This window comes from Giraffa tippelskirchi, chromosome X (assembly GCF_054371585.1).
Source record: "Giraffa tippelskirchi isolate mGirTip1 chromosome X, T2T-mGirTip1v1.2.pri, whole genome shotgun sequence".
NCBI classification, from domain to species: domain Eukaryota; kingdom Metazoa; phylum Chordata; class Mammalia; order Artiodactyla; family Giraffidae; genus Giraffa; species Giraffa tippelskirchi.
In genome coordinates this window covers 39130027-39146896 of record NC_137289.1, presented here as the reverse complement: position 1 = coordinate 39146896, position 16870 = coordinate 39130027, and the positions used below count along the sequence as shown (strand labels likewise).

General features: G+C 45.9%; 1 protein-coding gene across 26 annotated transcripts in view; it reads left to right on the top strand.

Annotated features, from left to right (window-relative positions):
* The window catches only part of LOC145536793 (histone-lysine N-methyltransferase PRDM7-like), a 44148-nt gene extending 27565 nt beyond the window's left edge, over nt 1–16583 (top strand). For 2 of the 26 annotated variants that reach the window (XM_081566678.1, XM_081566671.1), the window contains 5 exons: nt 1596–1692; nt 2771–2934; nt 11858–12625; nt 13751–13943; nt 15626–16583. In XM_081566678.1, coding sequence (XP_081422804.1) covers nt 12621–12625; nt 13751–13943; nt 15626–15733 — 306 coding nt within the window. In that variant the 5' untranslated portion in view covers nt 1596–1692; nt 2771–2934; nt 11858–12620 and the 3' untranslated portion in view covers nt 15734–16583. Of the gene's footprint in view, nt 1–1595; nt 1697–2598; nt 2935–10676; nt 12626–13750; nt 13944–15609 lie in introns of all 26 variants that reach the window. The other 24 variants (XM_081566665.1, XM_081566658.1, XM_081566681.1 and 21 more) reach the window with 15 other exon arrangements.
* The last annotated feature ends 287 nt before the right edge of the window (nt 16584–16870 follow it).

Below are 16870 nucleotides of genomic sequence, written 5' to 3'. Positions count from 1 at the left end.
TTGTTTCGTGTCCAATTCTAACTGTTGCTTGTTGGCCTGCATACAGATTTCTCAGGAGGCAGGTCAGGTGTTCTGGTATTCCCATCTCTTTCAGAATTTTCCACAGGTTGTTGTGATCCACACAGTCAAAGGCTTTGGCATAGTCGATAAAGCAGAAATAAATGTTTTTCTGGAACTCACTTGCTTTTTCAGTGATCCAACAGATGTTGGCAATTTGATCTTTGGTTCCTCTGCCTTTTCTAAATCCAACTTGAACATCTGGAAATTCACGGCCCACGAACTGTTGAAGCCCGGATTGGAGAATTTTGAGCATCACTTTGCTAGCGTGTGAGATGAGTGGAATTGTGCGGTAGTTTGAGCATTCTTTGGCATTGCCTTGCCTTGGGATTGGAATGAAAACTGACCTTTTCCAGTCCTGTGGCCACTGGTGAGCTTTCCCAATTTGCTAGCATATTGAGAGCAGCACTTTCACAGCATCATCTTTAAGGATTTGAAATAGCTCAATTGGAATTCCATCACCTCCCCTAGCGTTGTTCATAGTGATGCTTCCTAAGGCCCACTTGACTTCACATTCCAGGATGTCTGGCTCTAGGTGAGTGATCATGCCATCGTGATTATCTAAGCCATGAAGATCCTTTTTGTGTAGTGTTTCTGTGTATTCTTGCCACCTCTTCTTTATATCTTCTGCTTCTGTTAGGTCTATACCATTTTTGTCCTTTACTGTGCCCATCTTTGCATGAAATGTACCCTTGGTATCTCTAATTTTCTTGAAGAGATCTCTAGTCTTTCCCATTCTATTGTTTTCCTCTCTTTCTTTGCACTGATCACTAAGGAAGGCTTTCTTAACTCTCCTTGCTATTCTTTGGAACTCTGCATTCAAATGGGTATGTCTTTCTTTGTCTCCTTTGCTTTTCACTTCTCTTCTTTACACAGCCATTTGTAAGGCCTCCTCAGACAGCCATTTTGCTTTTCTCCCATTTCTTTTTCTTGGGGATGGTCTTAATCCCTGTCACCTGTACAACGTCATGAACCTCCGTCCATAGTTCTTCAGGCACTCTGTCTATCAGATCTAATCCCTTGAATCTATTTGTCACTTCCACTATATAATCGTAAGGGATTTGATTTAGGTCACACCTGAATAGTCTAGTGGTTTTCCCTACTTTCTTCAATTTAAGTCTGAATTTGTCAATAAAGAGTTCATGATCTGAGCCACAAAATCTGCCAACAAGGTCTCCCGACAAGATCTCTCAACTTCCTTCTTAGCCAAGCCTAAAAGACAGACTCTGTAGTGCAGCACATCAGGCCAAATACCGGATAAACTGAGAATATTTGTATGTAAGAGTACCAGGTACGGGATATTGTGCAGAAGATGTGCACTGCGAGTGAAGTCACGTAAAAGTCTTTTGTGCCACTTTCAGAGGGAAACTATTCGTCTTCCAGACGATCCAGTCGACAGGATTCAAATCACTAATAATAGTCAACTCAGCCACAAGGCAGGGCAGGGTCCCTTTGTGGAACTTAATAAAGAAGTTCCCATGCAAGCCTGTCTGCACCCTCTAATTTTCATTACTCAAATGTTTTCATTCCATCAACAGAGAGTTCAAATACAGACCATGGGCAGGCACTCGTGGAGATGATGAAGACTGCAAGAACACAGCATCCTTCCGGGGCGGTGAACACAGAATGCTGCAGGTTGGTGAGAAGATGGAGGAAAAATGGACCAGAGAATGAAGGGGAGAGTTCAGAGCAAAGATCTGGCTTTTTGGGGTGGTGGGAGCTGCTCCAGACCTGCCTGCAAGCCTTGGGGACATATTTCAAAATGTAATAAACAATGTAGTCTCTGGCCTCAATGAGCTTTGACAATCTTAATGCCTCAGCATACTAGACTAGACCAACTGCAGTGCAACAGGTTAGAGATTCAGGAGATATTATTTGGGGAAAGGGGGACAGTGACTTAAAGGAGACTTGCTCGGTCACACTTTTTCAAACAGTGTGACTACTTAATAGAGCTGGAGCCAGGATTCACCTATATATAGACTGTTCTCTTAAGCATATTTCAATTTCGTGATCATCACGAGATAACCACGTTTATGTGGGATTTCATTTTCTTTCTGTTTGAATACTTCTCTACTTATACAACCGGAAGTTAGCACTACCTTGGAAGTTACATTTTTGTATTAGGACTTTTCTCTCACTTCTCCAACTGTACCAGTTGTGCTAGATGACTTCCTACCACTAAAGATGGCCCAGTTCATAGTAATTCCTCCTGCCATACAAGAGTCTCTCAAAAAAACGAAAAGGCAGATAGAATGCAAAAGCACAGACAAGCCAAGCTTCTGAGGACTGTTTGAAAAAAAGGCCATGGGAAAGTAGGCCATGAGTTGGCTGATTGACATAGTAGTGTGGTTATAGAATCCGTGGCATCAGAAAGAGACAAGCGGCACTCAAAGATGCAGAACAGCCGAGTTTATTCAGCACCGGTGTGGGCTCAGTGGAGTCGCCGCCAAAGACTGAGTGCCTCGGCTTTGTTCTGGGTATCTTTTAATACACCGTAGATTTCCTGCTTGAACAGCTCAGATCCCTCCCTTCCCCAGGTAGCCCTAGTTCCCGAGAAGAGGAGGTGACCACCAAGCAAGAGATCAGATGTGGAAGCGGTGATTGATGAGCAGCAGCTGTTAACACAAGATAAAGGAAGGGAAAGCAAAAGGTTGTTACTTTAATTGGGGGCTTTGATCTGGTTTCTATTTCATTCCCCGCTCTTGATATTTAGGGTGCATCTGCGGCTGTCAGAGAACATCATCATCCAGACCTGGTTGGTAACCCCTTAAAAGCAACAACTAGGTGGCTGTTCTCCGTTTGACAACTCTTTCTATGAATGAACCCTGTTACGTGTTTGATTAGGACCGGTATGAAGCAGGGAATAAGCAGTCATCGGTGAGTATGACTACGACAATCCCAATCATTGTTTTAACCAGAAACATTGTCTGAACTAGAAGATGGGCAGTCTTCCTGATATTTTTAGCTATGTCTGTCACAACTCTTCGATTGTCTCCTATTTGGATGCAACAGTCAGTTTGGTAGAATTTCCCACAAGCTCCTCCTTCCTCCACTATTCGATTTGGATAGATGGCAGTCCTCATCTGGGATTGTTGCTGTGCCAACAGTTCCAACGCAGTTGCAATTTCATTAGTTATACTCTCAAGTACCGCCCGCAGTCGGATTATTCCGTTGAGCATGTAAATGTGGGTCCTGTACCCCCAACTGCCGTCTTGTGGCTACGTGGCCGGACCATAATACGGGATTATCTGTTGGGGGCGCTCAGCTTTGCCCCAACTTTGTTTTCCCCCTAGCTCGAGGAATCATTTTTCTCTATGTCTCAGGTTGTCGCAAATTGGGAACACCAGCGTGTCCCCTGGTGAGTCGGGAAGAGGAAGAAACCTGACTGAATTATTCCTATGGTGCAGGTTCCTCCGCATCTGGATGGGAATCATGAGTAGGCCTTCTCCCGCAAATCCAAAAAGTCCCTCTCGGGGCTGCCATAAGTCTGGGTTTGTGGAGTTAAAATGCTTCCAATATGGGCTAATGCCTGGGATTGCAAGAAAAGGATTAGTATCAGGTTGACTTCCCGTACAGTTTCGCTCTGGAATCCCAGAAGTGGAGTTGAAGGGAGTGCAAGTGTGATTTCCATTCCCTCCCTTTTGGGGATCCCGATACCAGGTTGGGGCCCCTGACCACCACAGACGTTTGTTACAGGTACCATTATAGACCAGGGCTCTTCTACATTTTGTTTCTCTGACCCAGGTATAATGTGTCCCTTCCTGGCTTAGGCATTCTTTGCCTTCTGTTTCCTTGGACAGGGTCCAACTCTGAATAGAACCCCCTGCCCGCCTGCTAGTTGTTCGATTCCATTGGAATAGCAGAGAGGCATCCAGTGCAGTACACTTCCAGGGCCATGTTTTATGCATCAGAGCTCCTCCACAAACACAGCAGCTAGTGACATTTAGTTCCAGGGCTACCTCCTCGGCTAGATGGATAAAAGGATTATTTCCAATAGTGGTCATTTCTAACTTATCTTTGAGGGAAACTCAAAGCTGGTTATAAAGTCCAGAGGACCCCATCTTTGGACCTGATGCCAATGGGTCTGGCTTGGTTACTTGGGCCTTTAACCATTTGACCACCTCCTGGGCTCGTTCTTTCCTAGCCTGGTCTTCCCCCCCACAATCTATCATCCCAAAATGAGTCTGTCGAGTCTAGCAAGCCATCTGTCTTGGGGTACCATAGCACGTTAGGCCATTCACACTGTGGGCTCTAATTGTCCCTCGCAATGATGCTTCCTTTCTCTAGTTCATGGGAAAGCTGAACTATAACATGCGGCTGGTTTGTATGTGCAGTCAGTGAATCCTTGGGCCCATTTACCCTCATGGTAGAAAGACTCCGTACATTCAGAACAATTATCCTGGCTCTCAGATGAGGAGGCGACTTTACAACTTAACAGAACTATAAGGCAAAAATACACTGTTTTCATATTTAAGTTGATCACAGTCGGAGGAGACTCCTAAAAAAGAAGAAGTATGAAGAAGTAGGGAAAGCAGAGAGAGAGTTTTTGGATACAAGTCCACTCTGTGGGAGAGAGGAAAGCCCTATTCCAAATAAGATGAATAGGGGGAGTCCCAGACCAATTAATAACCAATACATCTGCCTTGTGTAGGTCCTATTGGTTCCTCCAGCTTCAGCCGTGTGTTTCTTAACCAGCTCCCGGTGTGGCCCCCAGCAGGGCTTTGGGGTGCTTGTTTCCTTCTTTGCAAGGTCAGGCACAGGAGTTTCTCCAGACTAAGGGTCATTTCCCACTTTTCCTGGCTATCAGTGGGACTTGCAGGTTTGACTCTGGAGTAATGGGTCCAAGCATCTGTTCATGCCACCTTGAGATCAGTGGGGGTAGTTAAGATTACAAAATAGGGCCCTTTCCACATGGGTTTTACAGGCTGTTGTTTGCAATCCTTACCCATACTCGGTCCCCTGGTTGGTGAGGATGTGCTGTTATACCTAAGGAAATGGGTATTCTATCAATTATCCACGTATGTATTTGAGAGATTGTGTGTCCTAACCCTTTTAGCTGCCTATATAAGTCCAAGTTCCCCAGTTCTCTGGTGTCTCCCCTTAAGTTGACTAGCGAGGGTGGTCGTGCATACAGGATTTCAAATGGCAAAAACCCTGTCCGTGCCCCGGGTGAACACCTCACCTTTAAGAGGGCCGCAGGCAACATGCCTACCCAAGATAAGCTGGTCTCCTGGCATAGTTTTGCTAGGGTTTGTTTGAGGGTTCCACTCACGTGTTCCACTTTCCCTGAGCTCTGGGGATGGCAGGCAGTATGCAATTTCCACTGGGTTTTCAAAGCCTTTGCCACCTGTTGTTCTGCATCGGCTACAAATGCCGGTCCATTGTCCAACCCTATGGTCAGACACATTCAATATCTGGGGACAATGTCTTTCAGGAGTGCCTTGGTTACTTGTCTTGCTTTTTCAGTTTGGGTAGGAAAGGCTTCCACCCAGCCTGAAAAGGTGCAGATCAAATCTACAAGGTATCTAAATCCTTGATTTGGAGTGATTTCAGTGAAACCTGCTTCCATATCCTCAAAGGGGGATAGTCCAAAATGTTGTGTCCCTGCTGACCTACTAGGCCCCTGGCGAGCATTATTTTGTAAACAGGTTACACATCACTGGGAGACCGAAGAACAGAGTGCGGGGAGGTGAGCAACGAGATAGTATGGGCCTAGCAACGTCTCTAAGGCAGTCTTGCCCATATGGGTCAGTTCATTTCGCTGGTGCACCAGCTTGTAGGCAAGGTGTTCCAGAACATAGACTCGTGGTCTTGTGTGAGCCACCATCCCATCTTGGCCTTGGTTCCCCCTTCCGTTTTCATCCATTTCCTCCGCAGGCCGGCCGGATTTCCCAGGCTAACAGGGCCCCTGGGCTGCTGGAGCTGTGAACCACTCCCAGGCTGCTTGGCCCAATCTCAGCCATTGGCAGAGAGGGTAGTGGGCGTCACGCTCCACGGACAGGCCCCTAGCCCAAAGGGAGTCGCCTCGGGCCCACCTCACCCCCTTGCCCCGGCTTCCGGGGCTCCAGCGAGCCACGTGATGCCTCTGATTCGCTGAGTGCCCACCTCCAGGCATATTGCCTGTCTTCCATCTGGCAAAACCCAGGTGCGAGCTGCCATTTCCTTGGCCTGTAGAAATTCAAACCATGAATTCCCACTTCCATATCCGAAAAAGACACTCCTGCGTCCCACAGGACCTTAGACATCTGGGTGCTCTCCCAAGGTGTCCCATGAAAGGCAGGGGGGCAATGTGGCTGGAGAGTTTCCTCCATAAAGCAGAGAGCCCGATGTGGTCTGGATGATAGGAGAGTGGGTACAAACCCAGTTTGATACAATTGAGCTCTTTTGCTCAGGAGCCACAGGGTACAGAGCTCTCTGTGTCTCTGTCTCTGCTTCTGGCACGCACTGTTTCTCTGTCCATCTTTCTCCGTGTGTAGTAGGGGCTTGTGTCTGTGTGTCTCTGTCTCCCTGACTGGTGCTGTTGCCCTCTGCCACTCTCCGGACACCGGCACTCATAAAAGACACTTAACCTAGGCATAAAGCCAAAGTTCTCCTCCTGTGTGAGTTGCACCCACGGGAGATCTGACTTTGTCAGTTCACAAAGCTGGGGAATGCTTTCTCAAACTTAGAGGCAAACACAGGCGATCTCTTCTGAACCACAGAAGGAGACAGGCGTCCCTCCCTCCCTCACATGGTGGACATGAACACTGCACAGGACTACGGTGGCTTGGCCACACTTTGGACAGGGGGAGAAACGGGGCATGCTCTAGCTGGCATGAGGGAGCTCCATGAAATGTGCTTAAATGCCAGTCAGTGAGAATGCTAAGGACAGCTCTCCATTGAGGACCATGACTCACCGGTGCCAGAGGCATTGAAGTCTGCCCATTTAGTGTATACAGGCCCTTTCAAAATGGGGCTGTTCTCGTTCAGCCTCCAGGTTGAGAACACACCGCAGCCTACCCTGTCTCCCCAGCCCTGTGGGGTCGGGAGCAGCGAAGAATCAACTGACGCCATCCTTTGCATAGTCCTGATAGCCAAGCTTTCTGCGAAGAGAATAAAGAGTGATGTTTCCAACTGGAAAACTCTGCAGGTAGCAGCTGCTTATGCTGGAGTCCCGTCAGTCAACCAAAGCTTACATACAAAGCAAGGTGTGCTCATGCCCCTGGTCATTTTGGGGCATGAATGCTGCTACACTTGAGAAGGACAGAAAGATCCAAGGGACTGTAGCCCCGCCCCCTCTTCTGTGCCTGGGAATCCACCCCATTCTGTTTCTTGGCTCCTTTCCATCCTCACCGACTTCCCACTGGTGCTTTCTGCCTGCCTATCCTTTCGGCAAGGGATCCAGGGTGCAGCAGCACACTCGGAAAAAGGAAGGAATTCACGTCAGGACATTTTTAAACGAGCAATGTGGTGTCTTCCTCATGACTGCTATTCAGTAATGCCTGGAGCCTAAATACAGCAGGCTCTGCACTGGAACCTGTCTCTCACTGTCCCAGGGTCCCTGCATGCAAACAGCCTGCCGTCCTTGCTTCATCCCTGTTCCCTCCCTCACAGGCAGACACTGGCAGAGGGGCACTCACACACACCGCCCACCTGCGCTTTCCTCACCCTTCTGCACTGCCAGGTAGCTGGAAGTGCCCGGACGGATTGCACGCTCACACCCAGGCTCTCCTAGGATGCCTGGGGATTCACTCTGAGAGCCTACATTAGCATGTCATTTGTCTCGCATGGTGCCAATATGGAACACACTTGGAGAGGGAGTGTGCTGGCTGACAGGCTGATCCTAGGCAGCACTAGCCTAGGACTTGCCCAGATCGCCTTCTCACAAGTGTGGAACAATCTTCAGTGAAGCCGGCTCTCATTCCAATCCTCCTCCTTCCAGTCTCTTCCTTTATCCGAAGCACCCTGGCCTCTTCAAAATCGGGGGTCCTGCCCTAGCCTCGTCCAGCATTTCCACAGGGTAGCCAATGCACCACAGACTGAGGGGTCCACAGACGGTGGTTTTAAATCCCCACATCACTTGATTTATTTCCTCTGGGTGACTCCTCAAACCCCCCACCACTGCTTACGGATACAAACACACATCACAGCAGGAATTGTGAGCTTGTTTATGCCTCTTGATGTAACTGCAGATTTGCAGAGTCACTGTCCACAGTTGTCATCTGTCATCCTTCCCTCATTCCTGTCCCGGACAGGGGCATGACAGAGATGCATGGACCCGTCTCCCCTAGTCTGTGAGCGCCTCGTGCCTCCTCTTCTGGTTGCTCCACATCTCATGTTCTGTCACCTTCATCTCTGTGTCTGCAGAGGCCAGTACCCATGCACACACACATGCAACACAAGCAGACACGTGTCAGGGACAGGGACCCAAATGCAAACAGGGAACACGTGGCAGTACGTGGAGAACCACTGGTTCATTCAAAATATAGAGATTTCCATATTTCTTATAAGAAAATCTCCATTCTGATCTTCAAATGTGAACCATACCAAAGTCCAACTTCCATGAAGGAGCATTAGCACCTAGATTTTGGTATAGGAAATATAAGGAATTCCATATTTCATGGTGGATAATGGTTGTCTTGATATATGTATGAGAAATGCAAAGAATTTCATATTTCATGAAGAAACAGTGGTGCTGACATTTTCCCTTGTGAAATAGGGGAATACCAATACTATATTGGATCTCCGTGTCTTAAGAAAACCAATGCCTAGATTTTCATGTGTGAAATGTAGAGTATCCCATATTTAATGTAAGAAAATCACCACCCAGATTTTCATATAGGAAGTATAGAGAATTCCATAGTTCATGTAAAAAACTCTGGATACAGATTTTAATCAAGTGAAATACAAAAAAATTCAACATTTCATGTAGTAAAACCATCGTTGAGATTATCATATGTAACATACAGAAAATCTATTTTTAAGAGAGTAAAAATGTCACAGTGATTTCCATATCTGAATTATGCAGGGTTCCATATTTTATGTAGTAAAATTGGTATGCAGAATTTGAAAGATATCTTAAATATACAGAATTCCTGATTGCATGAGGGGAAATTGGCACCCAGGTTTTCCTATGTGATACACATAATGTTCAATACTTCCTCTAGGAAAGTTTGAGCAGAGGTGTTCATATGTGATACATAGATATTTCATATTTATGTAGAAAATGGATGGCCCTAGTTCAAATCTGATATATAGAGAATTCCGTATTTCATACGGGAATATTGTCACTCATATTTTCATATATGAAGCATAAAGATTTCTGTATTTTTTGTGCAAATATCTGGGCCGAGATTTTCTTATACTAAATGTGAAAAATCTCATATGACAAGTATGAAAATCTGTTCACAAATTTCTATTTGTGAAATGTAGAGGTGTCCTAATTAATGTGGGAAAATTGGTTCCCTGATTTCTATAACATGAAATATAGAAAATTACATACTTATGTCAGAAAATCTTAATTAAGATTTTCATATATGAAATATACAGAATCCCATATGTCAATATAGCAAAAGTCTTTGTTCCAATTATCATCTGCAAAATGTATGTGATTCCATATTTTATTTAAGCAAATCTGCACACTGATTGCCACGCATGAAACATACAGAATTTGGTATTCCACATTTGAAAATCTATGCCCACCAAAGCCAGGCTAATATTTTCATATGTGTTGTGGAGAGAATTGAATATTTAATGTAGGAAAATGAATGTCCATATATTCAAAGGTTTACCATGGAGAATTCCATATATTGTGTAGGAAAATGTGCTCACAGATATTCATAAATGTAACATAAAGAAGTCAATATTTCCATTGGGAAAACTTTTTCCAGATTTTCTTAGAGCGTATTCCATATATCATGCAGGACAATCTGTGCCTAGATTTTCAAATGTGAGCTATAGAGAATTATATATATTTAGTGCAGAAATAACAGCATCCTAACCCTTACCCGACACCCTAACCCGACACTCTAACCTGACACCCGACACCCTAACCTTAGCCCAACACCCTAACCCGACTGCCTAACCCGACACCCTAACCCGACACCCTATCCCACACCCTAAACCTAACCCACACCCTAACTTACACCCTACTCAACCCCTCACCCCTAGACTTACCTTTTGAAGACCTCTGTCTGTCTGTGGATTTATGTATGTCTCAGTGTGAGTCTTCTGTTTTTTGATAATATTGCTGAAGTTGTAAGTGAGTTCTTATTTAAATAATCTAAAGAAAAGGAAGCCCTTACAAATCAAACAGTTCTAAATACAAGAAAAAATTGACCTAAATGAATTTTAGATTCATGTGAACTGGGAAATAGTCAATATTAAATACCTGGTATTTATTTTTTTTCACTACTCTAGACATGTCTGAGTCATTAACAGTAAGCATAAAATTTTTATAGTGCCTAGGTTTATTATAAGTTAAATATTGCTATATTGTTATGTCTGTCACAAGCTTGTCAACAAAGAAAGTACCTCTAAAAACAAACAAACAGAAAAACTCCTAAAGAATGTAAATGCGATATGAGCTTTTAGATAAACTGTTAAAAATAATTATACTTTAAAATATCTATCTACAATAGTCTCAATTGAAGGCAGAGGAGAAGGGGACGACAGAGGATAAGATGGTTGGATGGCATCACTGACTCGATGGACATGAGTTTGAGCAAGCCCCGGGAGTTGGTGATGGACAGGGAAGCCTGGCATCCTGCAGTCCATGGGGTCGCAAAGAGTCAGACACGACTGAGCAACTGAACTGAACTGAATTTACAATAGTTTCTCCAGATTTTGGTTACCTGAATTTCTATCGTTGTGCTAAACTAAGTGATGACAGTGTATTGAATAGCTAGGTCATTTCCAAATAAATAAGGTTCTGAGACATTCACTACTTGACAGGACCTTCCTCTTACACAGACACTAAAGAGGTTTTTGACCATCCATGAATAGTGTCTGGTGCCATCCTAAGATGTTCACTATAAGAAAGCAAAAATGTTTTTTAGATAGTATCACTGATACGTATGTTCACCAATCTATAGAATGCCAATGTAAAAGTCAGTTCTTTGTTGCTTAAGGAAAATGTATGTCTTGTTATTAAAGAAGGTATGAGTAATGAAATCACATTTTATGAAGGAAAAAGAAATAGTTCTGACTTCGGGTGGCAGTTTCAGGATGGGAGAAGCAAAGGAATGGGTACGGAAAGGGATAAGGAGGTTTTATGGGAAGTGGACCTCCAGAAAAGTGTTTTGTGCCTAGTACAAGTTTTCTTGAGAGGTTGAACTGCCTTTGCTAATGGATTTTAAGTTTCTTTACCTCTTGAGTGATCTGTTCTAGGTTGACCTTTGAAATCCTTTGTTAACTTTGGCTAAGTGGATAAGTATTGTTTCACAGTGACTTATGTCATCCTACTTGACTGTTATAAACCCTTTTGATATTTATAAACAAACCTTCCTAAATAATTGACGTCTAGCTACCTTTGGGATGCTTCAGAGGGCCCCTGAGACCTCCCAAAGAGAGATATTAAACAGCCCGAGTTCATTTGGCATGTTAAACTACATGGGAAGTGTTGTCAGAAGAAGTGATGAATCTTCTCAAGTTATATTGTATGGTTGATGATACTAATATAGATATCCTAGAAATTATGTGACATTCATGAAAATCTGATATGTTTTGGTAAAATGCTGTCAGTTATAATTCTAGTTATCATATTCAAGTGTTTCAAGTCACAGCAATGGCCAGATTACTTTGTCAATTTCAATTTAATCAGGTTTTAAACATGCCTTCTATGGTTTCACACTGATGCCTTTGCAAAAATACTGCTACTTCAAGATATATGGAAAAGACTTTTCTAAGCTTACCCATAAACAATTTTTTTTCTGTCATCTGGTAAGCTGGTACCAGACTGGAATTTGGTCTAGTCTCTAGGATCATCGAAAAAGCAAGACAGTTCCAGAAAAACAGCTATTTCTGCTTTATTTACTATGCCAAAGCCTTTGACTGTGTGGGTCACAATAAACTGTGGAAAATTCTGAAAGAGATGGGAATACCAGACCATCTGACCTGTCTCTTGAGAAACCTGTATGCGGGTCAGGAAGCAACACTTAGAACTGGACATGGAACAACAGACTGGTTCCAAATAAGAAAAGGAGTACGTCAAGGCTGTATATTGTCACCCTGCTTATTTAACTTATATGCAGCGTACATCATGAGAAACGCTGGGCTGGAAGAAGCACAAGCTGGAATCAAGATTGCCGGGAGAAATATCAATAACCTCAGATATGCAGATGACACCACGCTTATGGCAGAAAGTGAAGAAGAACTAAAGAGCCTCTTGATGAACGCAGTTGAATCCATGCAGGCTGAAGAGCACCAATGACAGCAGAGAGAAATCGTTCTTCTATTGCTTCCTACACAAAAAAATAAATAAAAGAGAGAAGAAAGCTTGTAACTCTTTTTCTGACACTCAGATCACCAAAGGGAGAAACTGCTATGAATATGTGGATAGAAAGGACACGTCTTTGGCCAACTGGATGAGGTGAGTGCAGTGAGTCTGCAGTTTGTAGACGTCGCTCTTCCCTCAAGCCCACACCCCTTTCCTTCTCAACCTGTCTCCCTCAATAGCTTTCACATCTTCTTTCCTCTTTTCCTTCCATATCATGCTCTTTCATTTCAAAAGATATTGGAAAGAAAGAAATACAAATATAGCATGTGCCCTCAAAATACAAGTCTATGTGCTAAACAAAACTGGGGGACTTGAAAACAACTTGAGGAGTCTAGATTCACCAGGGACACTGTAACTCACTTAATTGACACTTACCAAGCACTTCATGTTTCAGTTTAGACAGTGAACTTCATTACTGAAGCAGGTCACACAACCCATGTCCTTTTGGAGAACATACTGCAGACAGACATTAGCCAATTGGTTTTAGAAATAGTAACTTTAATTTTTCCATTTTTGAGTAACTGCACAGTGCCAGGATAACCTAACACGAGAGACCTTGAGTCCATGTGGGCAACAACCTCCCCAGGCTCGGTTCCAGTGAGAAGTGAGCCCTGAGGCCTGGGAAGGAATGCGGGGCAGGATGGCCGTGAGCATGGCCATTCTCTAAGGGCCTCTCCTTTCATCAGGGCAGGCAGAAAGTGAATAAACTATTACTGTTCTGGGTCTCAAGCTATGTCAGAGCACTCTCCAAGTTTCCATGGGAGGGGGTGGGCAAGTGAACAGGACCCTGGATACACATGGGGAGATTGAAGAAAAGCCTCGGGAGAGAAGGCAGGCTGGGGTGAGTGCTGAGGGGTGTGTGCTAGCCTAGGAGCACCAAGTCCTGTGGAATGAAAGAGAACTTAATTTAGAACTTAGGGGAGCTGGAGGTCACCAGCCTCATGGACAGTCCAGGTGGAGACGCGGCTGGGACTGGGCTCCGGAAAATGGCTAATTAGGTAAGGAGAGAAAAGCATTCCAGCCAGGAAGAGGACCAGAGACAGGATCTGGAAATAGGAATTCGCACGGCCTGGTCGAAGGTGTGAACAGAAGGTCCCCATGAGGGGCGGTGGGAGCCACAGCGGCCTCAGAGTCTGAAGGCAAGGAGCTGGGCATGGTCCGACAGTGGGGGGCGCTCGTCACCTGAGGTTTCTTTTCCTTTCCCTGCCTCGACCCCAGGTATGTGAACTGTGCCCGGGACGATGAGGAGCAGAACCTGGTGGCCTTCCAGTATCACCGGCAGATCTTCTACCGAACCTGCCAAGTGGTCGGGCTGGGCTGTGAGCTGCTGGTCTGGTACGGGGACGAGTATGGCCAGGACCTCGGCATCAACGGGACAGCAGGGGGAAGAGCGAGCTCGCGGCCGGGAGAGGTGAGCGCCACCCCTCTTCCAGCGCCCCAGCCCACCCCGGGGAGCCTCCCTGGTCCGATTCCAAAGCAGAGTACAATCCAGTCTAAAGTCAGTCAAGTCGCAATTAAAATGCCTCAGAATTAGATTCATTTCATATGACTGTTAGGAAAGATTTTTATGTGAAAAATGTTAGTTCTAATTTTCAACATTTTATGCAAAAAATATGTAACATCACCTTCTGCTGAAAGGCTCAGAAGCAAAAAGCAAGTTTTCTAGCACCTACCAGCTCTCTCACCTTTCCCTGTTTCTTCCTCATTTCCTCCCATTTCTAAGCGACAGGAGTCCAGTGATTTGCATTCAGTCACTGTTTCAGTTTGTTGTCCTGTGAGTTCATACTCTGTGCCAGACAGGGCTCCACCCACCAAAACAGACAGAACCACTGCCCTGGGGCAGCACCGGCTTCATACCAGACAGGGGCTGGTGCTCTGAGGAAAACAGTGCAGGAAAAGTGCCTTGGATCAGTGTGAGCAGAAGGCGGGGTGTGGTGCAGGATGGTGGGGCAGGGTCTCTGCAGAGATAACACCCGTGGGAAAGGATTCCAGGCAGGGGAACAGCCAGTGCCGCAGCCCCAGGGCCGGGACGAGAGGCCATGCCGGTGGTCGCAGGAGGAAGCACAGAGGGACAGGAAGGAGGCTGGACGGGACACGGAAGCCTCAGGGCCTGTGTCCACGTACAGGCCCCAGGGGTCTTTCTGGGTGACACAGAACAACCGTGAGGTTTTCAGCTGCAAGCGGCATGTTCTCTGTTCTGTGACAATGCTTTGGTTCATTTTGGGGAAGAGACAGCAGCGGAGAGTCCCCTCAGAGGTCAGTTCATTGCCGGACACGAGGGGAGAGTGGGCTGGCTGAAGATGCACGGGAGTGAGGGTGTGAGGAGTCTGGCTGGAGATGTATTTTTAAACAGGACTTCCTAGTGCATGTTAAATGGACTAAGACTGAATGAAATAAATGAGGTATGAATACTGGTGAGGCTTGAGAAAGGACATGCCTTTATTTTCGGATTTATGGAAAACTGAGAGAGGAGCAATTTGTGAAGCAGTTGGGGCAGCAGGAGCCAGAGACCTGTAGTCAGTGGGACCTGGGCCACTCGGTCTCGTCCAGTCTGAAACCCACTTCCTGCAGAGATCGGCACAAAGGCTGCTCTTTGAACCAGGAGCCGCAAAGTCAGCTTTACTCACACCTGCTCTAACTACCCCCTGTGCTACCTCCCATAGGCAGAGAGCTCCAGGCCAGGCGCCCCTAACTTAATAGACCCTTTCCCCTCACAGGGAGCCACTCAGGAAGATTCTACCTAAGTCATCAAGAGTCTTATCTCTCAGTAGGGTAAAATACCTGTGGCCACTGTGACATGACTTTTCAGATACTGACACACAGGGAAAGGTCCCTGCAGATCCACCTCTATCAGGAGAGACGCTGCTCTGATGCTGCTGGAAGGTCCCTAGTCCGGGTGATACGTAGAAAAGGCCCTTGACACAAGCTTCCCGGATTTCTGTAGATGTAGAGAATAAGGATGGAATGGAAAAGTGGACTGTAGAGACACACTTGATGGGAGACAAATCGTGCGCTGTCAACACCAAGATGATTAGTGGGCAGGCCTTACGACGGCAAACCAGCTACCTGACCAAAAGCTTTCTCTTTCAGCAGAACCGAAGCCCAAGATCCACCCATGTGCCTCCTGCTCTCTGGCCTTCTCTAGTCAGAAATTCCTCAGCGAACATGTCCAACGCAATCACCCCTCTCAGACCCTCCTGAGACCATCTGCAAGAGACCACCTCCAAGCAGAGGATCACTGCCCAGGCAATCAAAATCAGCAGCAGCGATATTCTGATCCGCACAGCCCGAGTGACAAACCTGAGGGTCGCGAGGCCAAGGAAAGGCCCCAACCTTTGCTGAAAAGCAAAAGGCTGAAGAGGATTTCAAGGGCCTCTTCCTACTCGTCCTAGGGACAAATGGGGGGCTCTGGGATGCATGAGAGAATGACGGAAGAGCCCACCACAAGCCAGAAACTGAATCCAGAGGACACAGGCAAATTATTCATGGGGGCAGGGGTCTCGGGGATTATAAAAGCCAAGTGCGGAGAGTGTGGGCAAGTCTCCAAGGATAGGTCAAGTCTCATCACAAACCAGAGGACACACACAGGGGAGAAGCCCTATGTGTGCAGGGAGTGTGAGTGAGTCATGACCAACAAACCACATCTTAGCCACAGGAGGATTACTGCAGCCGCCCCATGCCTCAGCTCTAAGGGGGCCTCAGAGGAGGTCTATGACCCTTTACTGTCCCCAAGAGTATGAGAAGAGACTTCCCAGGTGGTCTAGTGGCCAAGACTCCAATGCAGAGACCCATGTTCAATACCTCATTAGGGAACTAGCTCCCACATGCTGCAACTAAGACACAGTGCAGCCGAATAAATTAATACATAAATAAATATTTTAAAGAAAAAGTGTGATAAGCCCAGAATTAATTGATTAAACAGACCTTCCACTTTCATGACAGGAGAGGAGGTAGATAAACAGCAGAGGGTTTCTTAAGTGTTCTGGAGATGTTCATGCCAATTGCCTTTGTGGGTTTTTTGTACTCCTAATAAATTTTGTCTCCAAACAAATCTGAAGCCCAGACTACGTACTTATTCCCCGCTTATTACTGAGAGCAGTGGGGTCCAGTGGTAGCTGAACCCCTGGGAAGGCATAATTCTGGAGCCAACTCAGTTAGGTCATGGAACAGTCAGTTCCTGGGTCCAGGGAGAGGAATCTAGGGTTTGAGACAGACTCACCAGGGAAGAGAATTTCCCGGCCTCCTGGGAAGTGTGGCCTCTCCTCCTTATAGACCACGACTCTCCTTTGGCCTCTCCTGGTTGCCCTCTGGTTTCCTCTGGCTTCTGTGGCCTCAGAG